This window comes from Mytilus trossulus, chromosome 7 (genome assembly GCF_036588685.1).
Source record: "Mytilus trossulus isolate FHL-02 chromosome 7, PNRI_Mtr1.1.1.hap1, whole genome shotgun sequence".
Classification (NCBI taxonomy): Eukaryota; Metazoa; Mollusca; class Bivalvia; order Mytilida; family Mytilidae; genus Mytilus; species Mytilus trossulus.
In genome coordinates, this window is record NC_086379.1 from 36,973,181 (window position 1) to 37,000,842 (window position 27,662).

The 27,662-nt window shown below is 30.7% G+C and overlaps 1 protein-coding gene across 17 annotated transcripts in view; it reads left to right on the forward strand.

Annotated features, from left to right (window-relative positions):
• Positions 1-27,662, forward strand: part of LOC134725021 (paired box protein Pax-5-like) — a 79,993-nt gene that overhangs the window by 35,042 nt on the left and 17,289 nt on the right. For 14 of the 17 annotated variants that reach the window (XM_063588487.1, XM_063588488.1, XM_063588485.1 and 11 more), the window contains 3 exons: positions 7,479-7,502; positions 20,887-21,052; positions 23,711-23,908. In XM_063588487.1, coding sequence (XP_063444557.1) covers positions 7,479-7,502; positions 20,887-21,052; positions 23,711-23,908 — 388 coding nt within the window. Of the gene's footprint in view, positions 1-7,478; positions 7,503-18,399; positions 18,505-20,426; positions 20,602-20,886; positions 21,053-23,710; positions 23,909-27,662 lie in introns of those variants that run through there. The other 3 variants (XM_063588500.1, XM_063588498.1, XM_063588493.1) reach the window with 3 other exon arrangements.

Below are 27,662 nucleotides of genomic sequence, written 5' to 3' on the forward strand. Positions count from 1 at the left end.
TGACGTATTTCATCGTTTAACTTTCAGCTATTATAAGTAAATAGGTGAATTCGTGATGTATCGAAACACACCTTAGTTTTCAAGCTCGGTTCTGTCTAGTTATTGTTCTTATTTTTAGATGGATCGCTATTATCTTGGCAAGTGTGATTGATACTGACGGGTCACTTTTTTGTACCTATATAATATATGTTATAAAAAAGATGTAGATAAAACAATGAATTACTAAAATTAACACGGAGAAAATTGCAATGATTTGTTCCTTAGGTAAGATTTTTTTTTAATTTATATTTCTTTCCACATTTATCCCTATGGTCCCATCTAAGAATAGCGCAGAGGTTTGAATGTTGATTTATATATGTGACTTTGCAATATAAATACTATGAATCAAAAGGTAGATGTTTATTCAAGAGAATAAGATATGGTATATATATATATATATATATATATATCATATCACGATATGCCTTGCTCATTGTTGAAGGCTGTACGGTGAGCTATAGTTGTTAATTTCTGTGTGCGGAGAGTTGTATTATTGGAAATCATACCACATCTTATTTTATACTCGCCATTTTTTTAAAAAGAGGGATGGTATAAAAGAATAACAATATCGATGCATGGTCCACAAAAACTTCTTCTCGTCCCAAAATCTACACACGAAGAACAGAGGATGTAGGTACAGGTCAATTTGACACCCTCTTTCCAACGACACAAGTTTGTCAAAGATATATATGGATTGTTATGCATTTCATGGTTTATCCTCTCTGATGAGGAACTATATTTAAATTTTAACAATGTTCTTACAAAGTAGAGGATTTGTGCCAATTACCCATTATTATATACCCCTGTTTATTTATAAAGTTTTAATACCTGCCATTCGTCCTTGAGAGTTTGAACAAACAGTTCCATTATTATATTTCTGAATTTAAAACCGATATTTGATACCATGTTTTAACTGAACAATAAAGTCACGAATATTTTTAAATATGTTTTTATAACTACCAGGTAAAAATCTATCGTAATGCGATCTGTATTTTCTGTAAACAATATAAAGTGTATACAGTTAAGGGGTAGTATTTGATGGCAAGGGTTTTTATTGTGTGTTTATTTAAAACAAAACTCTGCTGTTTTAAGAAAGAATGGGATCAGTAATTAATGTATAGGTCTTTGGAATTCACGGTATATCCCTTATGTACCTTTGTATTGACTTAACAAACTTTAAATATAAAAGTACACTTTTTTTTATTCACAGTTGGTCTATAACACGTGGTTTTTAGCAGTTTTTTGAATATTTTTTAGATTGTATATTTTTCTCTCGGTTTTGGTTGGGTTCGAGTTGCTCAGTCTTTTGTTTTCTTTGGTGTGTTATTTGTTCTGTTGTTTGTTTGTCTTTTTGGTACCTTTTCTTCATTTGCCATGGCGTTGCCAGTTTGTTTTCGACTCAGTTTGAATGTCCCTTTGGTATCTTTCGCCTCTCTTTAAGAAATAAAAGGTTATATATACAAAGTCTCTTTGAATAAATAATGTATCTTGTACATAACTCCCATACATTTTGGAATTTTAGAATTATTCAAATACCTGAATTGGACGGTGAGACGGTTCTTTACTAAATAAAAATGTAAATCAAATTAAAGTTTACACTTTTACACTACAATGACGTGTTCATTAACATAATTTAAAAAAAAAAAACATTCGATTTTACAAACATCTGTACTTGTATACACATATGCATGCCCTACTTGTTAAAACCACCTGTTGATGAACATATATGTATATATGTTTACATTGTTAAAGTTATTGAACGGTTCGTCAAAGACCTGAGTCAGCCTGCAGTACAAGGAAACGCAGAGTTTGTTATGGTTTGCGCACAGCTAAGCGTAAAAGGTCTAGATATTATACAAATAACTGCATGTTGAAGGCCATGTTCACTCATTGCTTCGCTTGTTCGACAGGTTACTCAAGGCCATGTTAACTTGTTGCATGAGTAGTCGGTGGTTATTTACAAATGATTTGCGGATTATACAGACATTTCACACTCCACCACAATCCTATTGTAAACAAATAATGATACTCATTGCACAATTGATTTAAATAGCTTGTATTTCCAATAGTTAAATCTCTATATTGGTTTTCAAGAGTTAATGCCCTTTGACTAGTGACTGAGATCAATTTGATTTTTTTATTGGGTCGTATACTTGCTATATATATGTGTATGGTTAAAATAAGATGATTTTTATGGTCTCTTGAAATTGAAATCAAATATCATCTATCGACTCGAAAGATAATGCTTATCAATAGTCGCTATCACACATTAAAGAAATGGTGTGTGTGACTATCATACCATGCACATCTTATTTTTATGTCAGTATATAGCCATTTCAATAACTCTTTTGATATGATAAGAGGAAGGATATACAAGGGGGAAACAAATGTCGTACCTACATGTATATATCGTAAAAATTAAAATAACATAGCCACAAAGTTAACGAAAACAGTTCCAAAAGATTCTTTGACTGCGGCTCTGACAAGTGGAACCAATTTATGTCATAATGGTCAAGTTTATACGACTGAGTGAAATTGGTGAAAAGGAATGGAGATAAGAAGAAGGATTTCTCTTTTAATGTCTTATACATGCGTTGTCTAAAATATTCAGAGCCCCAATAGCTCAATATATAAAAAATGTTACAAGCTAACATACATGTACCTAATCATAAAATGGCTTTCTAAGATGGTGTATTTTAAAATGATTTGAATCCCAATAAACAAATAAGGAGATGTGTTATGACTTCCAATGAGACGACTTTCCAACAGAGTTCAAATGAAGAAGGTAGAAGCCATTACAATTGGTTCTCCAGTCCTGGTATTGTTAAGCATGCACTTTAACAAACATTTTGTATTTTTTTGTTATACCATATGGTGTGTTTCATCGAAGTAGAAGTAAACGCGATGACGTATTTGACGTTCAATTCTCTTTACCGGATTTTTTTTTTGAAAAGAGTATTAAAAAACAAAGCCTCTGTCAGAGGGAATCGTGAGAAAATGACAAAGAGAAGAAAATTAATCAACACGTTAGATTGTATGATATCTTTCAACAATCAAATCTGTTTGATAGAGATGTTGTTTTCAGAAAAACAGCACCGGATTTGAAACCTTGTGTATGAAATAATCGAAAATTTAGAAATCTACTTAGTAAATTATTAAATACTGCTTGACAAAACTAAAACTGTATTATACTTTAGAAAATGAATCGATATGAGTTATCAATAGTACCCCAGTAGTTTTAATTAAGGTAACACTAGGTGTTAAAACGTAAGCGGATTAGACACTATATAATTCCGTTTTATGTGAAGGGTGGTGTTTCGGTGCATTATAATATATACATGGATAATAGAGATCTCCTACCCATGTTACATAATTGAACGTTGATTGGTGTCTAAACTTGAATTATATGAATTTGCTCATTGTTGAAGGCCATAGGAAGACCTATCGTTGTTTGAACTTCTATGTCATGTAACGATGATGTTCGTCTCTGGTGGCGAGTTGTCTCATTGGTAATCATACCACATTTTATTATTTTTATTTGAAGGAGGCCAACATCCTATATCTGTATTCCTGATTATTTATATACCTGTTTTTTTTTGTCGAAAAGAACACGTTTTCGTTGAATTAATAATTGAATTTGTAAATCATTTGATATATAGTGTATATATATATATATCTTCTAAAAAAAGGTTGCCGAACCACAATGTATGCCTTGCCATTTGCAAATTTACCATTCGATATGTTGTAACTGATCTTGTACGACTAAAACTTAAATGTCGTTCCATCTTGGCACAGAAGTGGTCAGTTACGTGTCGGTTTGACGTTCATGAAACATATAAACTTTGTTCATTTTTTACATAAATAAGGCCGTTAGTTTTCTCCTTTGAATGGTTTTACATTGTCTTATCGGGGCCTTTTATAGCTGACTATGCGGTATGGGCTTTGCTCATTGTTGATGGCCGTACGGTGACCTATAGTTGTTAATCTTTGTGTCATTTTGGTCTTTTGTGGATAGCTGTCTAATTGGCAATAATACCACATCTTCTTTTTTATATTTGGTATATATTTTTCTGTGTCAGAACCTCTTCGTTTTTAAAAGATCTAAAATGATCACGTTTGTCCTTTTTATGCTGTATATTACCAGTTTTCTTATATCAATAGCTACGCCAGTGCATCCTTTGTTTGTTCTCTCCTATTCAGTTGTGGCGGTAAACACTGTTGTTGTATAGATCTTTGGGCGGAATCCAATTCTGTCTGATGATTTACTTATATTTTATAGTTTCAAGGTATTAAACTATTTCTGCTTTGAACTAGTTTTCAGAACACTTGGGAGCATTTGAATATTGATAAAAGTTTCATATACAGATATTTGAAACCTGTATATATTATCTTGAATGACCAGCTGACTCCCCGTTAGAAGAGAACATGTTAATACGCAGTTAGTCCCGGCTATAAGTTCTTTCATTGTAGGGTCATAGCTAGCCATACAAGGAACCAGTTTAAAAAAAACAGGAAGTGGTATAAGAAAGGGTCAAATAAATTGTGACAGTTTCGTTTTAAAAGTGAACATTTTCTATGAGTGTTATATCATATCAGTAAATTATATTAAAGCTTATAAAGAAATATATATAACACCGTTTGAACCCAAAGTCTTTGTTCAGCGATTTTGTTTATGGCAGTTTTTAATGAATGTAATACACAACTATAAATAACACGTAATGATAAATATAAGTATATGGATTGAGGTTATATCGTTGCCCCGGGGGTCTGTCAGATGTCCTGTACATCTATCATTTCGTCACTCATTTTGATGAATAATTAAGTTCTCAAACCTTTGTACAAGGTAATCGGCTCCAAAATTATTCACCCTGCATTATACCTACATGTTGTGTATGAAGTTGCTTGTCTTTCTCTTTGTTTATTCAATTGAAATATTATTTGCACATGGCTTTTTATACATATCTCGTATTTCAATTTCTCTGCAATCTGTTAAAACGTTTTTACGGAAAAGATCGTAGTACATGCATGCTGCATGTAGTTCTGCAGTAAATTAGTTATATATCCTTAGTTTTATCAGAGACATATAACACAATGTATGGCATCATTTTTGGCTCTTATCTGGTTTTCTTATCTTCTAGACTTTTATTTCGGTCGCCTGTTTCTTTTTTTTGTGTATAATTTTATTATCATAGTGAATTTAAAGTCTCGTGGGTTGACCTTCTGTCGTAAAAACATGTTGACACCACGGACAATGCAATTCATGTGTTTAAAATCGCGAGAAATATCTTTTTGATAAGTATTCTCTGATTGTTTGGAACCGTCCAAAGAAGGACAACTCCCTGAGCAGTTGGTTAGATGTTAAATTATGTGAGAACATGTTATGAATATTTAATTATATCATTGAAAATAAAATCTTTCACATGCGGGTTTTTGTAAATTTTGTAAAGTGCTATAAAATGTAAAATCCCACCACAAAAGGCGTTAACAGCATTTTAATCAACTCTGATTATCAATTTTGACTGCATTAAAAAAGATTTTATATTTCGATAAAGACCATATTTATATCATAAAGCGAGATTTTCTTTTGGCAGAAACATACACAGCATGATCCTGTCAAATTTTAATGGAATACGACTGTCTTTGTTACAGATATTTTCATCAGATTCTAATGTGTCGCCTCGAGCTTTTATGTATCCAAAATATAAACATAAAAATCTTCTGAAAAACGATACATCATGAGTTTAATTTTGACCACATAGAGTGAAGTTGAAGAAATATAAACCTCCGATAAACCTCTACGTGTATGGGTGGGCAGTAAAATGATAGAAGAACTCAAAAATACAAATTCTCATGAATTAAAAAGGCAGACTCAGATTTATTTGAAAATCAGTTTTTTAATCTTTCTATTTACAAGAAATGTACATGATTATGATAAAACTGACATATCATTGCTATACCTCATTCTTTTTTATGATTTCAACTTGTGAAAAAACGCAGTGTAAATATCTTCTGTCTGTCAGTTGAATTTTAAGCATGTGCAAGAAATATTTCATACGGTATACATTTTGTGTATTTTTGACTTGTTAAAAGGTGAACTAGATTCAATAAAGTTCCCACTTTGTCAAATCTTTTCCTTGCATTGGAATAAGGCTTGTATGTACTTATAGATACCCCTCACCATCTTTTTCATACTAGTCTATGAATGTGAATCCTTTTAGTACAAAATAAAGTTAACAATTAAGGCCGAACATTTTCTTTGCAATATAGGACTACGCATATTTTATAATGTATTTTAAATGTGACCCACCCCAGTTTTTATCATTAAAAAAGTGCACTTGTAATTGTTTCTGCAACCTTAGGTATGTGCTATCGGAAGAAAAATGTTCAATTCACTTGAAGAAATCTGTATACACATAAAAATTGAACCACAGTAAAAACGTTGGTTGTAAAGCTGATAAAGCTGTTATTCCAAGTTTTCAATATTTCGTTTAACTTAAGTGGGTTTGTTTAAAAAAAATAGTAAAACAATTGCGGGTGTCACTGAACTTTAAGTTTAAATAAACAGACATTTTGACTTATTTCACAATGACTAATATTGTTTTTAAAAAGATTATTTATTAATTTCAAAATAACATTATTGATCAAATCTTATAATTTGGAACTATTTGAATGAAACAATATGACCATTTTGCATTTATTGACATACCACTAGAAAATTGACCCAGGGTTAGATCCGGCATACACTAAATGACTGCGATATCGCGTGACTGTATCCTATCCTGTGGTTTCGGATTCCAAATCTCAATAACTTCGTATTTTCGGATTTGTTAAAGAATAGTCAATGAAAATAATTTAATACGATTTTTCATATTTTGTTGTATTTTTTTTTTAATATTTACTTATGTTTTTTGTTCTCAATTTCTAATTTGTTTATTTTTACCGCATCGATCTTTGTTACATTATTTTTTATATTATCAAGAAAATAATGAATGTATGATATTTTTTTATATATCACAAATGAGATGTTTCACTTTTATTAAGTGTCCACAATCTGTCATGAATATGTGATATATAAACCTTTGACTTTGTTTTCGACCAATTATCGTATTCATACTTAATATAAACTTAACTCCGCCTTTGTCATATGTGGGCGGATACAGAGGCGGAGTCATTAAGCCGTCAGTTGATAACCAATTTGTTTGTGTTTATGTTATGTTAATCATGTCTAAAAGGTTGCAACCCACTTTTATTGCAAATATTTCATGCGAGAACAGCAAAAAATATATATTTGATGTGATAAATTTGTTCATTGTGAAATTTAAACATGTAAAAAGAACAACTTTTTTCCTGTCATACAAACTTATGTTACAATTTTATGTGTATTTAATATTCATCATTTAAATGATGCATGTTTTTTAATTTGAAAATTTCCATTTTAGAATTCGGTGAAGATAGCGTTTTTGGTATGTGAAATTTGTTTATTATTATTTAATACTTTAACGATTTGTTTACCCCCTCCTTTACGCACACACCTAGCAATACATGTTCAGTGCATGCCATTTGTGAAACACAACATTCCTATCTCAAAAAAAAAATATGCATTTCTTTACTACAAACTTTATTTACAAATAATGTTCTTCAGATTTGAAAATAGCTTAATTTTTAAGACTATTTTAAATTGAAAACTGTTTCTAAAACATCTTGCAATGCTAGCTAGTGAAGCAGAAATGTTGATATAAAAAGTCATTTTAAAATACTTAAAATTATCAAATATGCCATCAACTACAAATTGCCTCAGATCAATACATGTGTTTTAATTAAAATACTACCAGATGATAGATGACTTCAATAAATTCATACCCAAAAAACAATTTTATTGAAAAAGCAGTTCTTTTATGAATTTAGAAATAAAAACAAACATCAAATGTACGAAATTTAAACCATTGCGATCATTAAGTCACTAAAACGTTAGTTCGTTAAAACCATTAAAATAGGAGAAATATTATGCAGATTTTAAAGAATCAAATTGCTGCATTAGATCGTTAAGTCCACAACATTAGTAAAATTTTCAGATAATTTTTCAAACATTAATCAAGTACTTGCAAAGCAGAAAATAATGTAATTACTGCAATCGGCGGTGCGGTTCGTTGCACTTATCAAATCTGTCGCGCGAGGTGAGAATTTAATGGGAGCAAAATCAAAATTTTCGCCTTAATGCCCAGATATTTTACAACAAACCTAATAATCTGTAATGGACACCTCATTACAAATGTAACGGTTTGATATAAAACCAAACTTTGATTAAAACATGCCCCTATATTTAGATTTGTTGTTAACACATGGCAAAATAACAGAATTCTTGTTGAACTTAAATTTGATCAAATTTCCTTTTATTATTATTTCTTTAAGCATTCTTCAATTTGCTGGTAAGCTGAATCATTTATTAAAACTAAGAAACTGGTTTAATTAGGGTTCGAATAAATAAGAAACTGGTTTAATTAGGGTTCGAATAACATTAAATTTAGGGGTTTCAGTGCAAGACGTTATATATTACATAAATGTTTAAAAAGAATTAAAAAAAATATAAAATGTGTATGTACCTATCACCCAACAACTGAAGTGTTAAATGGCTCCATTTATACACTGAACTTTGGTGATTTTATGCAATCCTTGCATGACGAATTGGTGATTTTTTTACAAAACATTTGTTACATTAACTTGCATGTATTCAGAAAAATAATAGTTTTATCTTTCTGATATTTTTTATTTAACTTTTTTGTGTTCTGGTAGAGGAATTTTCTAACACTTGTTTATATGTCATAGTGTGTAAAATATTAAAATATGCACCATCCCTGCATAAATTGTCTATACGATAATGGAGGCTTGGCAATTAACAGAGAGATAATGAAACGTTTATATTAATTAAAACTCATCTTATCTCTAACGTTATACATCTTAAAGAAAACTATGTCTGAATCTTTGCTAGATAAAGACAAGCAATTGGTCTTTGATTGTCTCATTTAGATTAATAAGAGAATAACGATTATGAAGAAAGACCCACGGGTAAGGTAAAAAATGCTTTCATCAGATCTAAAGTCATGCTGAGGAATAAATTTACATTTAGATATTCAATTCGCTTTCCCACGCAGGTATCTGGACAAGATTAGGAAAAGTAATCATTTTTCCAAATTATTCCTTTTCTATATATTTAAGATATTTCATAAAAAAATTAGAGGTTCCATCTTTGTGTTTTGACTGGATTAGTCAATATCACTCTCCCAATTATATTAATAGCAAGTGCAATTCAAAATATTGTCTATTATAATACACGGATCGGATGCTGGAACGAGTGAAGAGAAACCCGATTAGAGAAAAAAATATTTGTGTGTGATGCTATTACGATTTTGTTGATGAAATCAGTTTTAATGCGATTCACAGGCGTTACTCCGTAACCATCAGAGTGAACAGTTTAACGGTAAAAGGTTACTATGAGGCGCGTGTCTGACCATTTTTTGACAAGATCACAAAAAATTATTAGCAGTAAAACAAGTGTCTTGTAAAAATTGTTCTCGCCCACTTTGTTAACAATCGTGTTTATTTGAACGCATCACAGATAGTGAATGTCATTTTGCCGATTTGCATGCGATCCCTTTATCTTTGTGTATGAGGACGGAATCTTCTTACGAGGAGGAGAGAGCTTGTGCATTCGTTACGGATAACGTTTTGAATATGAATGAGCCCGATTAGGCGAAAGGATGCGAATGGAACTTATTTATTAAACGATCTGACACCGGGATGTATTGATGTTACATTTCTATTCACTTCATTGCTGCTCTTACAACTTTCGTTTCTGGAAGAGAATTCCTTTACTTTTTAACTAATTAACATCGGTTAGCGATATTAATATACTTCACAGTGTTTTGAACTCATATGTGTTAATAAGAAAAAAAGCGGAAAATGATATACTTAGGTGATTCTATGCCGTACCCGTACCAGCCCACTTATAAACAAGGGCCTTATTGTGACTTCAGCAACCCCTGTTCTTACCAAGGGGTAGGCCCAGTGGTGTCGAATTCGGCCTGCAGATTTAGTTCCGTTTCGCCAAATTATGGACATTACGCTTTTCAACACGGCGGATGTAATGCATTTTTCAACAGAAAACCAACTCGAATAAAAGGTAACATTTTTATGTCGTCAAAAACATTTAGTTTTATTGTTAATTTGAATATTTTATTGCCGTGATATTAAAATAAAATTAAGTTTTCCTGTTCTATTTTCATCTAGCAAAGAAAAAAATCATTCCTTTTAAAAACCCACAATTTAAATTCTGTAAATTAACAAAATTGTCTGCATACTGAGAAAGGAATTTTTAACTTTTTTTTATAATTCTAAAAAATGAAATAAAACACTAAAAAAATCTCAGAGAGAAAAAAATATTTGAACTTTTTTGTTATTTTTTAGAAAAAATAAAAAAAGTGCATTTAAAAAAATATATATATATTGAAAATATTCTCTAACACCTTCGACAAAGATAATTTTGTTTGGAAGATTTATTTTGTTTCTTTGTGGTAGTTTACAATCTAAACAGGAAGAAATAACAAGTCTGCGTTATACATTTAGATCATATCAGAAATATCAACCGCTGGATCAAGGGATGTTGCTGTGTATTGTAGAAATTACCATAAATTTATGTCTACTTTGCAGTGCAATGAGAAAAGCATATCTTACGTATCTAAAGACAAGTAAAAGATTTTTCTGTGACAAATTTCTTGAGATGATTGATAAAAACAATGTTTCATTGCAAATATGTGTCATACATCTTAATTTTGGTTTGAAATCGAGGAAATAAAGGAAACATTTGTGTCTGGCGGTTATTTACGATACGAAATATATTGCCCTGAAATTTATTACAATTTTTTTTTAACATGATGGAAAAATTCTTTGTAGGGAAAGGAAAACGTTTTTTTTTCGTGATAGATCTCGCTCATCGTTCATTGATTATCATCAACGCCAGAGGGCTTAAGAAGTAAAATCACTTTTTTTCTCCTTTGAACTTTGAAAAAGCCGACAAAAAGTTTTAATGTATAGTGTTATCTTCCCTACATCAAACAATTTATATTTTTATATAAAATACAAATAAATGTACGTGGCACAGAAACACTTTTATGAGCAATACAAATTTGTACCATTAACACAAACATTTAATTATTTAAATACGGGACGAATTCGTGTCCCTAACGATATAAATTTTGATAGTACTTTTTAATAATCTCGCATAAAATAACAATTTATTATTCCAGATTACTGTTATTGAAATTAGAAAAAAGTTGGTATAATATGATGTTTACGTGTTTAAAATTATCAGTAGAAATCATAAATTCCAAATGTCTTTTATCTCTAGGTACTCCGTAAACAAGGGACAGAAATATTAATAAATGTTGCCATATATAAGTATGAAAATATTAATAAATGTTACAATAAAACGAACGACAATGATTTACAAGTTGTTAAACCATTTACAAATGTTTTCATTGTCTGACCTTTGTTTTTACTTCATTCATCAAAATTTTCACAAAAAGAATAAAAGACTGATAAATGACGGATATGTCCATCTCAGAAGTCCATCCCAAAACTATACATAGCTGAACGTGTGACGTATTGGAATATTTCCATAATATCAAGCATCAAAATATATAGAAACTTACCACAGTTAGACTTATATTTTGATATCCTTGTGTAGGTTTTATAAATAAATTAATTTTATTTTTTAAAGTTTAAAAAAACAAAAAAGTGTCTTCCAAGTCGGAAGTTCACATATGACAACTTGTACTATTGACACAAACATTTAACAAATAACAGTTTAACACTTGTAGGTATTAAAACATATATTTACATAAAAATTCTTTGCACCCTTATGTTTTTATCGTCTCTTTATGTAAATTTGAGATGTAGTGAAAAGGAAAATGACAGTTTAAAAGCAGATTAAATGATAAGAGTTATCTGATCTGGGTCAATTAAGGTCTTTGAGGGATGAGTAAAAGAAGGAGGGAAAATTGGCGTGACGATGTTTAATAGGACAAGATACAAGGAACAAGTGCACGACCAATTTTGTGCTACTATTACCACTTGCCGTGACATTTTTGTAACCCGAAGACTTTTATCTCCATGTAATATTTTCCCTCAAGTGAGAAGATGACAGACTAGCGCAAATGATCTGTTTCATTGGGAATAACAAATTAACGTGTTAATTATTCCCCAGTTTAAATTAATGAATTAAGGGTAAAACAAATAAAGGGGGATGAATATATCTATATTGTTACAATTTGAGAAATGATCTTTGGTAAAGTGGCTAACAGGTGAAGGCGAAATTTGTAGATGCAAACATTGGGAGTTTATATTTCTACAATTACGTGCGTGCTTTTGTTTGGAATGTAATAGGAATAAGCATTGCACCAAATGAGAAATTAGAATTAAACTAAAGTAAAACAGGAAATAAAAATATATGATTCTTTAATAATAATAGTTAAACAGATGACGATTATATAAAAAATAGAAAAAAGAACAGCAATATAAAACTACAAAAACAGCAGTTATAATAATAAGTATAAGTATATTATAATAATATTATTTATAAAACAATAGAAAAAGTGTAAATATACAACAAAAGTGTAAAAAAATGTTTTTTATATCTTTATTATTCAATGTTTGATGAATTTAAGGATTAACAAGGAACTGCAACATTTAACAACCATTCCTTATTTTTAAGAAGAGGGAAATCCATTATTTTTAATCTTATTGGAATCGAAGAATCATTAAGACAAAGTCTGTTTCGAAGAGCCATACATTCATATATAAAATGGTTCTGTTAAAAAAGAGAGGCGAACAATACCAAAAGGTATAACCAAACTCATCTCCGTAAATAAAGATAACAACGCCATAACAAAAGAACGAATATGACGAAAAGACAACATACGGTATACTAACCACGAGTAAAAATTAAGAAACGCGAACCCCATCATAAGGAACACAGCCATTGAATTAACAGAATTTGAAATAGGAATATTAACGTGTATCGGTTGCATTCTAGCCATTTAATAAAAAAATATATAGCATAAGGCACAAACGCAATTTATTGATACATATAGATGTGCAGCCATATTATTTTGGAAACGCTATGCTTGATCCCTTGGACTATCAGACCGATCGAGCTATTGGATTTAAAGACTTTTCGATCCTATAGACTAACAAACCACAGCACCATTGGATCATCTGAATCTACAGAATACTTGACTTGACCACTTTGACTTAAGATGTGGCATTCCGTAATTAAAGAAAATTAAAAAGACAAATGTAGTTTGACTATAATATGGGGGGGGGGGGGGGGGAGGAATGTATGCACTGGTGCTATGCTGGAAATACAATTTCATTCAAACATAACTGACAGCTCTGTGTGTCAATGTCAGTCTGTTTCCTCCTCATACCCCGTTTTGCGATAAGTTATTTGTGAAATATTTGAAATTTTCTAAATTTTTACATTGCTTTATGAATGCTCCCTTTTGATTAAGAAGATTTTAGATTTATGACTCCCTTTTAGTTAAAGATTATACTTAACAGAAAGGGAAATAAGATTTTCAAACGAAAAACAGCTTTAATTACACTGGCTTAGGAGATATAAAGGATATAACTGAAACATTTCAATTAAAACTAAGCTGAATAATGAATTTAATGAATACGACTTTAATAGAGAAATATAATAGTAAAACACGATGAATTTATAAGCGGTTGAGTTTGCTGTTAAAATTACAAGACAACGAAGGGTGTATGTATAAGCTATATAAACTGCACGACCTTCGTTAATGATACTTCACAGACGGTCCGGCATTCGGTAATATACGGACTTTGATATCAGAATATTCAAAAAGAACATTTTCACATGTTTTGCATTACGGATGTATTAAATTGCCTTTTTTTTAACTTTTCCATGACCAGTCTTTTTCTTAGCAGTTTTTACTAGGTATAAATAACTGCACAAATCATATGAGGGGAATATCGCGGGTAAACAACGACCAGTCAAGACTATTTCAGATCATAAAATTGTTGTACTAGCTAGCTACGTATATGCAACAGAAATATAGATATATATATCTATTTCAGTCTCGAAAAGTATAAACAGACATTAGCAGTGGTTGTCGTTTAAGCTTTGTTATATATTGGGTATTTGTTTTTCGTTTATTATTTTTACATAAATTAGGTCGTTGGTTATCTCGTTTGAATTGTTTTACAATTTTGATGTCTTTAGTAGATGGCTTGGCGATATGGGCTTTGCTCCTTGTTGATGACCACACGGTGACCTACAGTTGTTAATTTCTGTGTCATTTTGGCCTATTGTACAGAGTTGTCTCATTGGCAAGCATACCCCATCTTTTTTTTTTAAAATTAATTGAATAATTAAACTTGGCCTCACATTATAAGCATTTAATGACTTAGTAGTCAAAAATTCCAATTGGGTATATGCAATGAAAACAATTATAATGTCTATTCACATGTGTAGCTTTGTACATATCCATACACTTTGTAGTAAATTTACTTTATTTCATTTTTAAATAAGATTGAACAAGCCAATATGTCTTTAATTGCCAAACAACTTTAAAAAAAAAATAAGGTCAAACAAGATGAAGTAGATTACCAATGAGACAACTTTATCAATCAAAGACCAAAGGACGAGAATGTAAACAGGTATAGAATACTGTATTGCCTTCAACAATGAGCAATACCCTTACTATATAGTAAACTGTAGAAGACACAGGCATGACGAAATGTGAAACATTTCAAAAGATAAAATCAACAGCCTGATGTTTGTTTAAAATTTAAAAAAACAAACAAACGAAAAAAAACCTCATGATATCGTAAAGAATTTTGTCATATCTTTAAGGATTTTGGTATATGGAGAATTTTACGTAGATGCCAGATCTTTGATTGTTTTTATACTTTGGACCATAAAGAGCTTACCCTATTACATAGAGACACTTGTTTATTGTTGATGTCATTTCAATGATTTTGTAGTTCAGTTGTTGCTGTCATTGAGGAAAACCACCCGTTTCTTTTCATCCCTTTACTATACATTTTTAGGCAAACACACGGCTAAAAACTCACCTCAAAACTTAGGCTAAAATATATCAGAATGAAAGAGTTTACAGAAAATGTGAGAAGTAATTGCCTTGTATGGAGTAGCGAGTCCGTGTTTTATTTTAAGAAACCCGCGCTTTCTTGTGATTCCTTAGCTGCCTTGTAGCAGACGACATTCCAGTAGTCTGATATAAGAATGGCGAGTGTAACACATGTGGTCTATGCACATTTTAATTTTGATTTTCTGGAATTCTTAGTCTTAGTCTGCCTGATATGTTAAATAGTGTTTAATATTTATGATTAATTTCAATGAAATTTTGATGGTAAAATAAAAGTTGAAGTAGATTAATAATCTGTTCCCATCGATTTGAAGAACACGTGTTACATGTCTTTTTGTCCATGTTAACCACATGTCGAGAACCTAATATGATATGGATTGTCCGGGGTGTTGTATGCTTTAAAATTGTGTTTTGTGTTTAATTATCTATATTAATCGCTCAATTTTTTGTTCAAAGAAATTCACTTTTAGCCTCGTTTTCCATGTTATCACAGGTGGTAAATTCAGGATTTCTTGCATGGAATTTGATTGGTTGTCTCACGGATGGACAGACACTTTTGTTTAATTCCTTCTTATGGACTACATCTTTTAAGTGGAATAATAATAATTTTCTAAAAAGAAAAACTATTTGTCTCAGTGACTTGCACACAAATTGTGTCTTCAATTATTCACAATTTCTATTAACGACCATATCATCAAAGGAAAACTTGAAATAGACTCATTACTAGATTAGGAAGTCGTACAGGTTTATTTTATTGTTTGAAAAATTAATGGCGACAAATTACCTATGTGTTACGCTTTCCTTTAGTTCCAACTTATCGTTATAAGATCGATATATCATAAAAAAAAATCAACATGGTAAACGACCTCATACGTCATGGCCTTCCTTAATATGTACTAATTATACATTCCGGTACCAATAAAATATTTATGCATTGTTTCTGCTTTGGAAAAAAGCAAGCATCCCTGATACAGCTTCCGAATATCTTTGAAAATTGAAATTATGACCCTAGAATTGTTGTCAATTAAAGAACATAAATCAAAGGCATTCCAATTCTAAATTTCCGAGACTTTTTATTTTTGAATTAAAAGTAATGTTCATAAGGTTGGCACTTTCAAATAGCATCATTTATGAATTAACAAAATATATGGAATTACTAATGGTTTTTATGACTTTTTTTCAAATTTTCTAAATGATGATTGTTTTTTTTATAGCCTTAATGTCAATAAGTTCACTGTATTATTGAACTCAATTATGTTTTTTATGTTTGCTTTGGGAAATATTTTTTTTAAAGCATAGCCTTTGTATGTAAAATCATTGGAAATCTAAGTACTAATAAGCTATATAAAGTTTCATACTTCTCTTTATTAAACCTTTCTGTTTGCTGTCGACAATTCTTTATATTTATTTGTGTGCATTTTGATTTTTACTTGCATTAACTTTCAGCAGTTTTTCTTAACTTGTATAAAACATAAGCATTTACTTAAGTTATATTATTATTTTTAAAATAACCCATCACAGTGTTATATTTCTTTTTTTTTGTTTCTTGTTTAAGAATTTGACAATCGGCTCGTTTTCGTAATTTTATTTAGGTCGTACAAGAGTTGACCAAAGCACGTTTTGTATTAAACGCAGAATTATTAAAAAGTTTCAAGATAACAATGCTTGTGTTTTCGGTTCAGTGTCATGGACTAGTCTACATATGAAACATTCAAATGGTAAAATCAAAGTAAAATCCCCAAAATATAGATGATAATTATATGTTACTTCCTTTCGTACTTGTATTCAGGAAATTATTCTTTTGCAAGACTTGTGGTATTTCGTTCTTGGAATATCCATTTATTGGTTACTTCCTTCATAACAAATCTTTCGAATATGGCTATGCTAATTTCTATATTAAAAGAGGGTGGTGGGTGAAGGGGAATTTGACCATTTAATGCACACAATTCCATGCAGTTTGCTTTCTTATATAAACTGTTGCAGTGTTCATTTTCCCTCAAATATTGATAGTTAAAATCATTTCTATATTTATTTGCGTACGCTCTGTGTTTTTTTCTCCAGTTACTTAACATTCTGACATTAAGAGCAGCTTTCGATGGATGCAATTTATCAGGGGTTGAGGGTACGTATCCTTTTCTAGTTATAAATAGTCCTGGACTTCCCACACTATCAATATCTTCGTAAATTATATTCACCACACAAAGCAGTAAAATATCTGTTTGATCTGAACTTGCTTTATTTAAAATCATAAACTCTGACATACATACATATGATAACATCAATGATTAGATAATTCTTGTATTTATTAAATAAAAGAAGTGATGCTAACTACGACCAAGTTGTTGCAAATTATTGAACGTCTCCACCCATGTAATTGCAAAATGGTTCAGGTTTTTTTTATTTGAAAAAATAATTTTTACGGGACGACTTAAACATAATAAATTAAAGTAAAGTTTGTCATCCATCGAAGGGTTGTATATTTTGGCTCAGTTGTAAAATTACTGTTTGGTTTGTGTAGTTTTATAGGAGGTCTCGTGGTTACAACCTTTAAACTGAATCTGTTAGAAGATACACATGTTCGATGCAACACGAGTTTACATTCGTCAATATTAGCATTATTTTTCAATAAATGATTAGTACTGAAATTAATGTCGCATTTCATTTACCTTTAGATAAACAAAATGTTTGTATTTCAGAAGGTAATTTAAGTTTATTTTGTCCGTTCTTTTGTTCCATTATGGGACTCTCACCTGATTTTTTCAGTCAGGATTCAATACACAGATGACAAAACTGACAAATGACTGAGTGTTCCGGTTGACTTACGATGTTACAGGTGGGCTGGTCCCAAGGTTGAGAGGGCTGGACAATCTTTGATCGATGAACCGCGTCAAATAGAATCTTTAGATACATCGCTTATGAGGCTTGAATTATGTTGTAAACTACGAATGAAGTTTGATATTTTATGATACATAATTTTTGACGATGACTCTTGTCATAAAATAACACTCGTTAAAAACTTTGTTTAAAAATTCCAATAAATTGTTTAAATTAAAGGAAACGTTTTTACAAAAGAGACAGAGTCGGGACAAGCCATCCCTTGACAGCCACAGTCTCAATATTTACTAACCTGTTGTACTTCGTGCGGTTTTCTGACCATCCGGATCAGTGACGTTCACCGACCCGAGGTGCCACTCTTTAATTATTATGATGGATTTATCCACGGCTTACCGGTATCATAATCCAAATATAAATATGATGGACTTTTATCATTCTTGTAAGAGTAAGTTTGAAGTTACACTTTAATGGGTTAATTGTTTAATTTATGTATTCTTAATTATACTAAAACATTAGGAAAAATACCCTAATATTGACAATTAGGCTATTTTAGCGATGCTTAAAAACATTGATTTTGATTTAAAAAATTTAAATTGTAAATAATTAAACAATTATATTCATTTTTTTAAAATTGAAATAATAACTTTTGCTTGTAATAATATTATAATCAAGAAAAAAATGGAGGTATTTATTGGTTAAAAAATATCGACGAAAGTAACAGGTTTAAAGAGCATACACATGATGTACCTTTATATGTATATTAGTGAAATTGATGATTGATGCATCATGGTCTTTTAACTTCATGCATATTTGACGAAAGGTCCCGAGCAGCAACTGAACCTTAATACTTATCTCTACCTGGATTAACGATTGTTTTACCTCGAGGTGTAAAATTAACTTTTCCGGACTATCGCGCACAAAATTAGTTTGATATCGACATGAAAATGTACACACGACTTGTATACAGTTGGTAATAGTGCGGAACCTCTCTACCATCTTCCCTTACATCATGACATCCGAGCGGCGTGCAGTGGCCGGATCAAAGCACATGAACTAATATTATTGTAATCATTGAAATATATAAGAACAAGCATAATAAAAGTTTACACGCCATGATGCTCTGTCGATTAAAATACGAATTACTGCCAGACTCAAAACATAACTAAATTATTTAAGCCTCGGACAGTCTGTTAAAAATATATCCCTGTATTTCTTTCCAAATTGTAAATTGAAAAAAGTGATAATTTATTCATTTGACATTAAGTGGATGGTCAGAAATGTTCAAAGGAATATTAAAATCTATAAACCTATTGGCATACCCTACTGGACATAACATTATAACTCTGTGGGCGCCAAACATTAGCGGTCTGTAACAGGAGATTTTTTGTAAGTAGCCAAAATAGGTTTCAAATAACTAAAAAAGGAGTTTTTATTTTTCATATAAGAATTGATATGTTTGAATGTTGAAGTCGTGAAATTAATCACACTCCTTGACAACAACTTCTGTTGCCTATAAAAATTATGTCTAACGACGATATGTTTTCATCTTTATAGGTTCACCGAGTAGAATAATAAATAATATTATCATCATTTTTTTAATTATTCAATGTGACAGCATTATGAAGAAATGAGGACAAAGCCTGTTAAACACAGGGAATTGATTAACACATATTTTATGGGGAGTTTGATGATGTTTTTAATTGTGAAATTAGTAAAACTTACTAATTTGGTTTATGATGCGTCAGATGAATGAACAAGGGCATTGACGGGAAGAGGGTGGCATTCTGAGACCTGTTTGATTCATCCAAATCCTGAATTATATATACATATGAATAAGGACTATGTGCAAGTTTAAACAGTATATAAAAGTGAAGAAAGGTTAAATGTTCAAATTACAAATTCAGATTGTTAATAATGATGTCAAATTGAGAGATATATTTTTTACCGTCTCTTTGATAACAAGGATGATTATCTTCTGATCATAGTCAGCTGAATGTTGGTGTTTGAAATAAAATTGACAAAATAACAATTAGAATTATCTTTGACATTTCGTGCGGAACGTGTGAGACAAAAATATAAATAAGTGGAATTTATACTTGAAACAATCAGTTATTTGAGAACAATCTAATTATCTCATATTTAAAGTTTTGAATTGTTTTAAGGACTTCAAATTCAATTTAAGTTGGAAATGACTTTGCCTGATCACAACAGTGATCGGTGCGCTTGACTGGTCTCCGTTTCTAATGAATCTATAGACCGCATGGATTGCTCACTGAACCCTCACTTCAAAATAAACCTATTGCGTTGAAGGGTCGCTACAATAATAACAATAGTAGTGTTAAACAGGTACCCGGGTTTTGGTTCACACACATATCCCATAACAGAAGAGATATCGCAACCCTGACTATCGGACGGTTTATTAATTAGCGAACCATGCAAAACACGTGGCCGGGGGCATATGGACCACCCTCCCATCTTACCTACCAGCTTCCCCCTCGCCACACTTATGATGTATTCGCTGGTAATTACGATGCTTTTGCAGGTAAAATATTACAAACACATTTTATTGACATTTTTCAGCTTTACATATATCAATCTTGTTTTTCAGATGAGTGTTTGGAAAAATTACTTTTAATTTTCCAATAATATTTCATATTTTTGATACACCTTGAATCAAACTAAACGTTTAGACGATTTCCATTCAGGTTCGTTTGGACTTGTGTTTTTGTTGTCAAAATTTTCAAAATTTAACTAAATACAACCGCGAACTTCATAATTTATCCATGCGATATTTTAACTATAAATAACGATTAACTTTATATTATAGGTCATGGTGGAGTAAACCAACTCGGAGGAGTATTTGTCAATGGAAGACCATTACCTGATGTTGTGCGACAACGAATTGTTGAACTTGCTCACCAAGGAGTACGGCCCTGTGATATATCGCGGCAACTCAGGGTCTCTCATGGATGTGTCAGTAAAATTCTTGGCAGGTCAGTAGTCCATTTTTATGTTGTTTACAGGGGTAAATAAAGGCAACAGTAGTATATTGCTGTTCGATATTCATAAAGTTTTGTAGCGTAGTCTGAGTAATTTGGGGGAAATGGTAAAATGCTAATAAAGGCAAATGTCTTATTAGCAGCTTCCCCTTTTCGGTTTGAAAATCTTAATCGGATAAAAGTACCATTCTTTTTATAATTTCAAAAAACATAAATATTAGAAACATCATAAATCTAAATTAAAAGAAATCGGCTATATCATGATACACAATTGTGTTTAAATCCATTACGATTTGTTATGTATATTTTTGTTTTGTATTTCTTGTTAAAAGAAGAGCATTTTAGTTTTTTACTAAAAGGTATCTCATTTTTATAAGTCTTCTACAATTCAGTACATTAATTTAATAGTTGAGATGTTCTATTTAGATACATATATTTCAAATACATTAATATAACTCACAGCGGATGTTGACAGTTTTATTAATACAATAAATAAAATGCCATAATTGTAAATTTAATATTTTTTTAAACATGATGATAAAACCAAATAATATTTCTTTCTGTTAATTGTATTTATAAGTACCAATCGCATACGCAACAAACCAAGCTATTTATAGCTTTGAATTGCGTTCATCTAAATACAGTCTAGAGATCAAAAACAAAACGTTAAAGCTAGAGAGACTGGACAATTATTTTTAAAAGTATAAATAATATTACAAATTTTAAAACGAAAACTACGTTTTGATAAAAAATCAACCAAAAAACAAAACAAAACAGGATAAAGCTTAAATAAAATGTCAGCAAATAAAACTTGCACTTTACACTGAATAATAACTGTAGAAACCACAAACAGTTGACTCTAATGAAAACTGAAATCAGATAATATGTATTAATAGAGATAATGTCTTTCCCAAACAACTGTATTTAATTTAGACAGACGTGGGATTTTATATTCTCTATGTTTATGTGTAAATCTTGTTTCCAACATTTCCACATAATAAAATATCAAATTAATGGTTTTTCTTTTTTCCTTTTTTATTGGTATCAAATATTACCAGTTAAAAATGCAGTGTTATTGTTCAATATAATTTTGATTATATTTTTGTTCATTTAAGCAAATATAATAATATCAATACGTGGCACTATTAAAATAACAGTAAATATTTAGTCTATTCATATCAAAGAGTCTATTATTATACGATGCTGTGCAACCGCCTAACGACATTTTTTTTCTATCTATCAATAGTGTTTCTGATTGTTTTGATTTAACATGTAAATTGGGTCCAAGTGTTCGGTATAATATCGATAACTGCATAGAACTATTTGTGTTATTGAACGGATCAGTGAGACATTCAAATGTACTAAATGGCCACTTTTGATATTGAAATTTTTCTCGAACTTATGAATATAATTACAGCATTATTATTTGCTAGCTATTTTAAGTGTTTGATGTATTTTTATCAAAAACAGCAATTCCGGAAAGGTGGATAATAATTTTCTGATGGCACAATTTTCCAATCATTTGCATCAGAATAAAAGTTAAAGGATGTTAATTTTTTTCCATTTATAAATACCATCCTCGCAGTGATGGTATTTATTTCTTTTCCTTCCGATATTTTGATTTTCAAACCGAAGTCCTAAATTAGAGGTGAATTATGAGCAGCCCAGTAACAAATTAAGCGGACAAAGGGATAATTACTGGATAGAGAGGGACATAGGCCCCATTCATAGAAGGACAGGTTTATGACCGATGTACTAAGGATTAACATGCGTTTAAATTGTTAGAAGAAAATAAAACATACTGATCACGGATAAGGACGCACTTTGTACCCCTTGCCCCAGTACCCTCTACCTCACAAGATAAGTTTTAATTTATCTTCACCAATTATATGAATTAACCGACCAATGCGTTATTCTTGATCGACGAAATGCAGTGTTGTTTTACAAATTCGACTGTTCAGCCCTAATCTCAAATCGCTATCTTCTTTCATTGATACATACACTGAATTAAGTTTGAATAAGACAAGAAAAGAGCGTTTTTCATGGCCATTGAAGAGCATCGAACTAGCTTCCTGAACTTAACACGTGCTTAATTATGCGCAACAATAGGAACATAAAGCACTACTGTTAAATGAATATTTTGGAAACATTTTACCTGAATAGACCTTGATAGCTAGAGGGGTATATTATATGGTCATCCTCATCTTCAGCAACTCGTGATGTATCCTCGACCGTCCTGCAGGTAAATAAAGGGAGGGACCAAAATTTTCATAAATGGTCAAAATCAATTAAAACAATAGATCAAATTCAAGGATTGTTATTCCATTGTAATTTACCTTTTATGATTTTTGACGAAATAATTGGAAATTTATTGATTGATTTTTACCGATTAACATAATTACAATATGTTGTGAATTACTTATATGATTCATTTTTAAATAGTAATAAATAAAATGGACGATAAGTTTTATAACACGAAGTAGATATTACATATTTTACATATTATAGACAAAGGCTCTTTACATAGATTTTAAAATCGAAAATTAAGGAAGTAAAATGAACTTAAAATAATTTTTCGGCAATGACTGTCTATTTGATTATTTTCTTGGTAAATTATGTAATTCTTTTTTGACTGATATGTTTTTATTTCAGATATTATGAAACAGGTTCTATTAAACCTGGCGTGATAGGAGGTTCAAAACCAAAAGTAGCTACACCCAAAGTAGTAGATGCCATAACTCGTTATAAACATGAAAACCCTACCATGTTCGCTTGGGAAATCAGGGACCGGCTACTGTCTGAAGGAGTCTGTACATCAGAAAATGTCCCAAGTGTTAGCTCAATCAATAGGTATGTATCTGTAGACCATACTTTGAAATTATTTTCATTTTGTTTGTGTGAATTGTCAGTGGAGTTGACAGGTCTGGACACAACCTGCCATGTTATTCCTAACTAGTAATGGCTATAAAAGAATAGCTTTCAGTTATATTGGTTGTTTTGTTGTACTTTGTCATTTTAGACAATGTAATACTTAACAAGTTAGGTGTACTATACATCTGCTGCCAATGCACTTTCCACACTTACTGTTTTGTGTCTTCACACCTTGATTACATCCTGAAATCATGTTTATGTGTTTTTAGATTGTATGATGTTACTTTCCTTTGATGTGCAAGAATGATATAATTTGGAAACTTAATATGTAAAATATAATTACCCCCTTTCCAAATTTGTTTTTCTAAACCTTGTTACTGTTTTCAATAAGTAGCAGCAAATAAAGACAATAGTATACGGCTGTTCGAAATTTATAAATCGATTTAGAAAAAAAGAAATCTGAGTTCCAAACTAAATTGAGGGAAACACATCAAATATAAGAGGAGAATTACGACACAAAAATGACATGCTATCACATATGGTGTAAAACCTGAGCACTGATCAACCACATGAATCCTTTCAAAGTGGTCCAGCTTGCATTTTTTATTTTGTGGAATATTTGGACACATTCTATATAGGTGTAACATGTATACCGAATCCAAGGTAAATTTAAAAGGGGAAGTCTATTAGTTAGTGATTTTAAAGTTATAAATAAGTGAACCTAGTTGATATATATTAGATTTGCAGTATGGTGTTCTATTTGTCCACTCAATTCCTCCCCCAATATTCCAACTAGAAAGTTTATATTTTTACCAAATATGAAGTATTCGTATTTTTGTTAAATTTCCACTTTTCCACATGTTCAAGGTAGAAACAATTTTATCTAGTTTCCAAATGTGTATTATACTGTGCATTTTGTCAGTTTGATTTTGGTTATCAATCACGATACTGTACCTGAATTCGGTCTAGAATCATTTCACATTTATGTGAAACTTTCATACAACAAATTTTTGAAGATTGTTGAACTTATTTTCAGAAATGTTCTATATTATCATTTATTCATGTCCTGGCTTGATTTGATGCTTTTAATTAAATATTGAAACACTTCTTAAAAAACACATTTTTTATAGCAATAACAATTAGACATATTGAAACCGATTAAGAAAATATTACTTTGTCAATCAACTTTTTGTTATTATTTAGTCTATGAGTGTTAGAAAAAATCAATTATCTATATTGTGTCTGATTCGAAGGTATTTAATGTATATTAAACTTTTGTCTCCATTTTCATTCTAGGGGGAAAAAAGACCAACAGTTTTTTTTTTACAATTACTTAAGTCTCTGGAATAATTTTAAATTTGATTAAGCCAGATTTTCTGTATGAATAAGAACTCGTCAACTAATAAAATATCATCAATAAAAAACACTCATCAAAAATACCATTATTGAAATTACAACACGTAAAAAGAATGAATTTGAAGCATCAAAACAAAACTTGGATATTATTTTATATTCGAGTATTATACACTTCATTCGTTTCTTGTGATACCAAGATGACAATCTGCTGAATATTAAAACGTCGTCTGCTAAATTTAGCATTATGTATGCCCTATATGACCTCTAAATTAGATATTGAAATATTGAAATATTCTACAAATTGTCTTATTTACATTTCTTTCACAAGAAAAAAATTAACAAGTTATTCCAGCCTTATAGGTGTAGCCTGTTGTGTCAAGTTAATAGTCTTTAGATGTTTGCATACAAATTTACTATTGCAATGAAGCAGAACTTGTATTGAGAAGTTGCACCAGTTATACCGATCGTCAAGGGAATCTTGTGGAGACATTGCCTTTGAAATCAAAACTTCGGTCTGGAAATTATGTAGTTGATATTTGTAAAACACACGCGCTAGGTCGCGGGCATTTATTGTGTCATGAAGATTGCCTAACCTAACCGTTAACGAATAAAACAAACTCATTTTGTAAACATTCTAATTAGTAGTACACATTTAACGTAACAACAATCCAAACATCAAAGCAATCAACAATCGCTTAAGACCACCATGGTTAAAAAATTAGGAAGATGAAATAGAAAGTATATATCATAATATATATCCCACACTATGCTGTACTCAAGTAGTGTTCAGGTTCATGTGTATCTATACCGCCTATATATTGATACAAAAATACTTCGGTGAGTTGATCAGTGACTGCGTGTTTGGAAAACTAATAAAGTTTCTTTGAAATAAAGACGTTAATAAAATATTGACAAAAAGTCATCAATGATCATTCTCTGAAATTTTGTTAACAAGATGATTATTAATAACAATAAATAAACTAAAAAAATGTTTTCATTAATATTTTTTATCTTTAATATTGATGCTTCATTTTTATTCGTTTCGTTGGTTGATAACATTTGATTTTGTTAATTTTTGCGTGGACTAACTTCCTTATTTTTAATTAACCTTGGAGTTGAGTATGTTTGTTGTATGTTTTTTAGTAGATATCATTTTTATTAAATGTGTGCCAAGTCAGAAATATGACAGTGGTTGTCACTTCATTTGGATGTGCTTCATCATTTGATTTTGGCATATCATTAGGGAATTTCCGTTTTGAATTTTCCTCAGAGCTCGGTATTTTTGTGATTTAACTTTTTGAAGAAAATACCAATTACCAAGCACCTAATTTTTCTACTTTGAAGCTTACTGTAAAGCTTAAATGTCTTTTGATTCCCTTTTTCTGTACTTTTGAAGATATTGTGATGAATTGAGAAATGATATGTTCTATACTTCTTTTAGCATTTTTTTATATTAAAACTCATTCATATTTTCAATAATCTGTCAACCATCTGGCCCTAAATGCACTCACATCTTACCCTCATCCTCTGTAGTAATGAAAGGTAGAGGATAAAAGAAAGATTCTTAATTTCAGTTTTGTTAACGTTGATTTCTCCCCCATCATTCACTGACAGTTTAATTTGCCAGTAATGGAACGATATCAACAAACCATGGAGCGAGGCCATTACGCCACTTGTCGTCATTATAGCTAAGGCAAATTTTCATTACAGTTTTATTATTTCAACTCGCTATTATGAGAGAATTTGTCAATTTTGCTGCTTCGTTTATCACATATTAAAGCTATACACAGAGCAAATGGCAAAGGACTGTGCCACAATTATAAGTCAACCAGGCGGAAGCGTACCACATAAATGCATTTTACTGACTGATTTTGACGTTGACCTTACAGCTGTCATCAATTCAGCCTCTTTCTTCTTAGTTTGGACAGAGTTACATTAAACGAGATTTAGATGCAATCCTAGGTTGATACTCATACTTTTCTTATTAATAACTAATATCTTTTATAAAACAATTATTTGAAATTTTTGATATGAATCTTTATAGAACTTGTCTAGTTTTATTTTACATACTTGGAACGTCAGGTTATCCAAACATTTGTGTATTTCTAAAATTCTTTAAATATACTTAAAAATGTCAAAGAATGAATAATACTTGATTTTCGTTCACTCAATTATATGTTCATCATAATTTTGTACCTCAATATATTTTCTGTGTCATTTATAAAAAAATGAAAATAAAATTTTTAGCACCAGCTTGCGAAAAAAATGTATTGTTCTGTTGCAATAGTTATTAAAGGAAAAAAATTAGAGCTGTTCGTACATTGAAACTTATATTGAACATAGATAATACTGATGTTACGAAACTTATATTGAACAT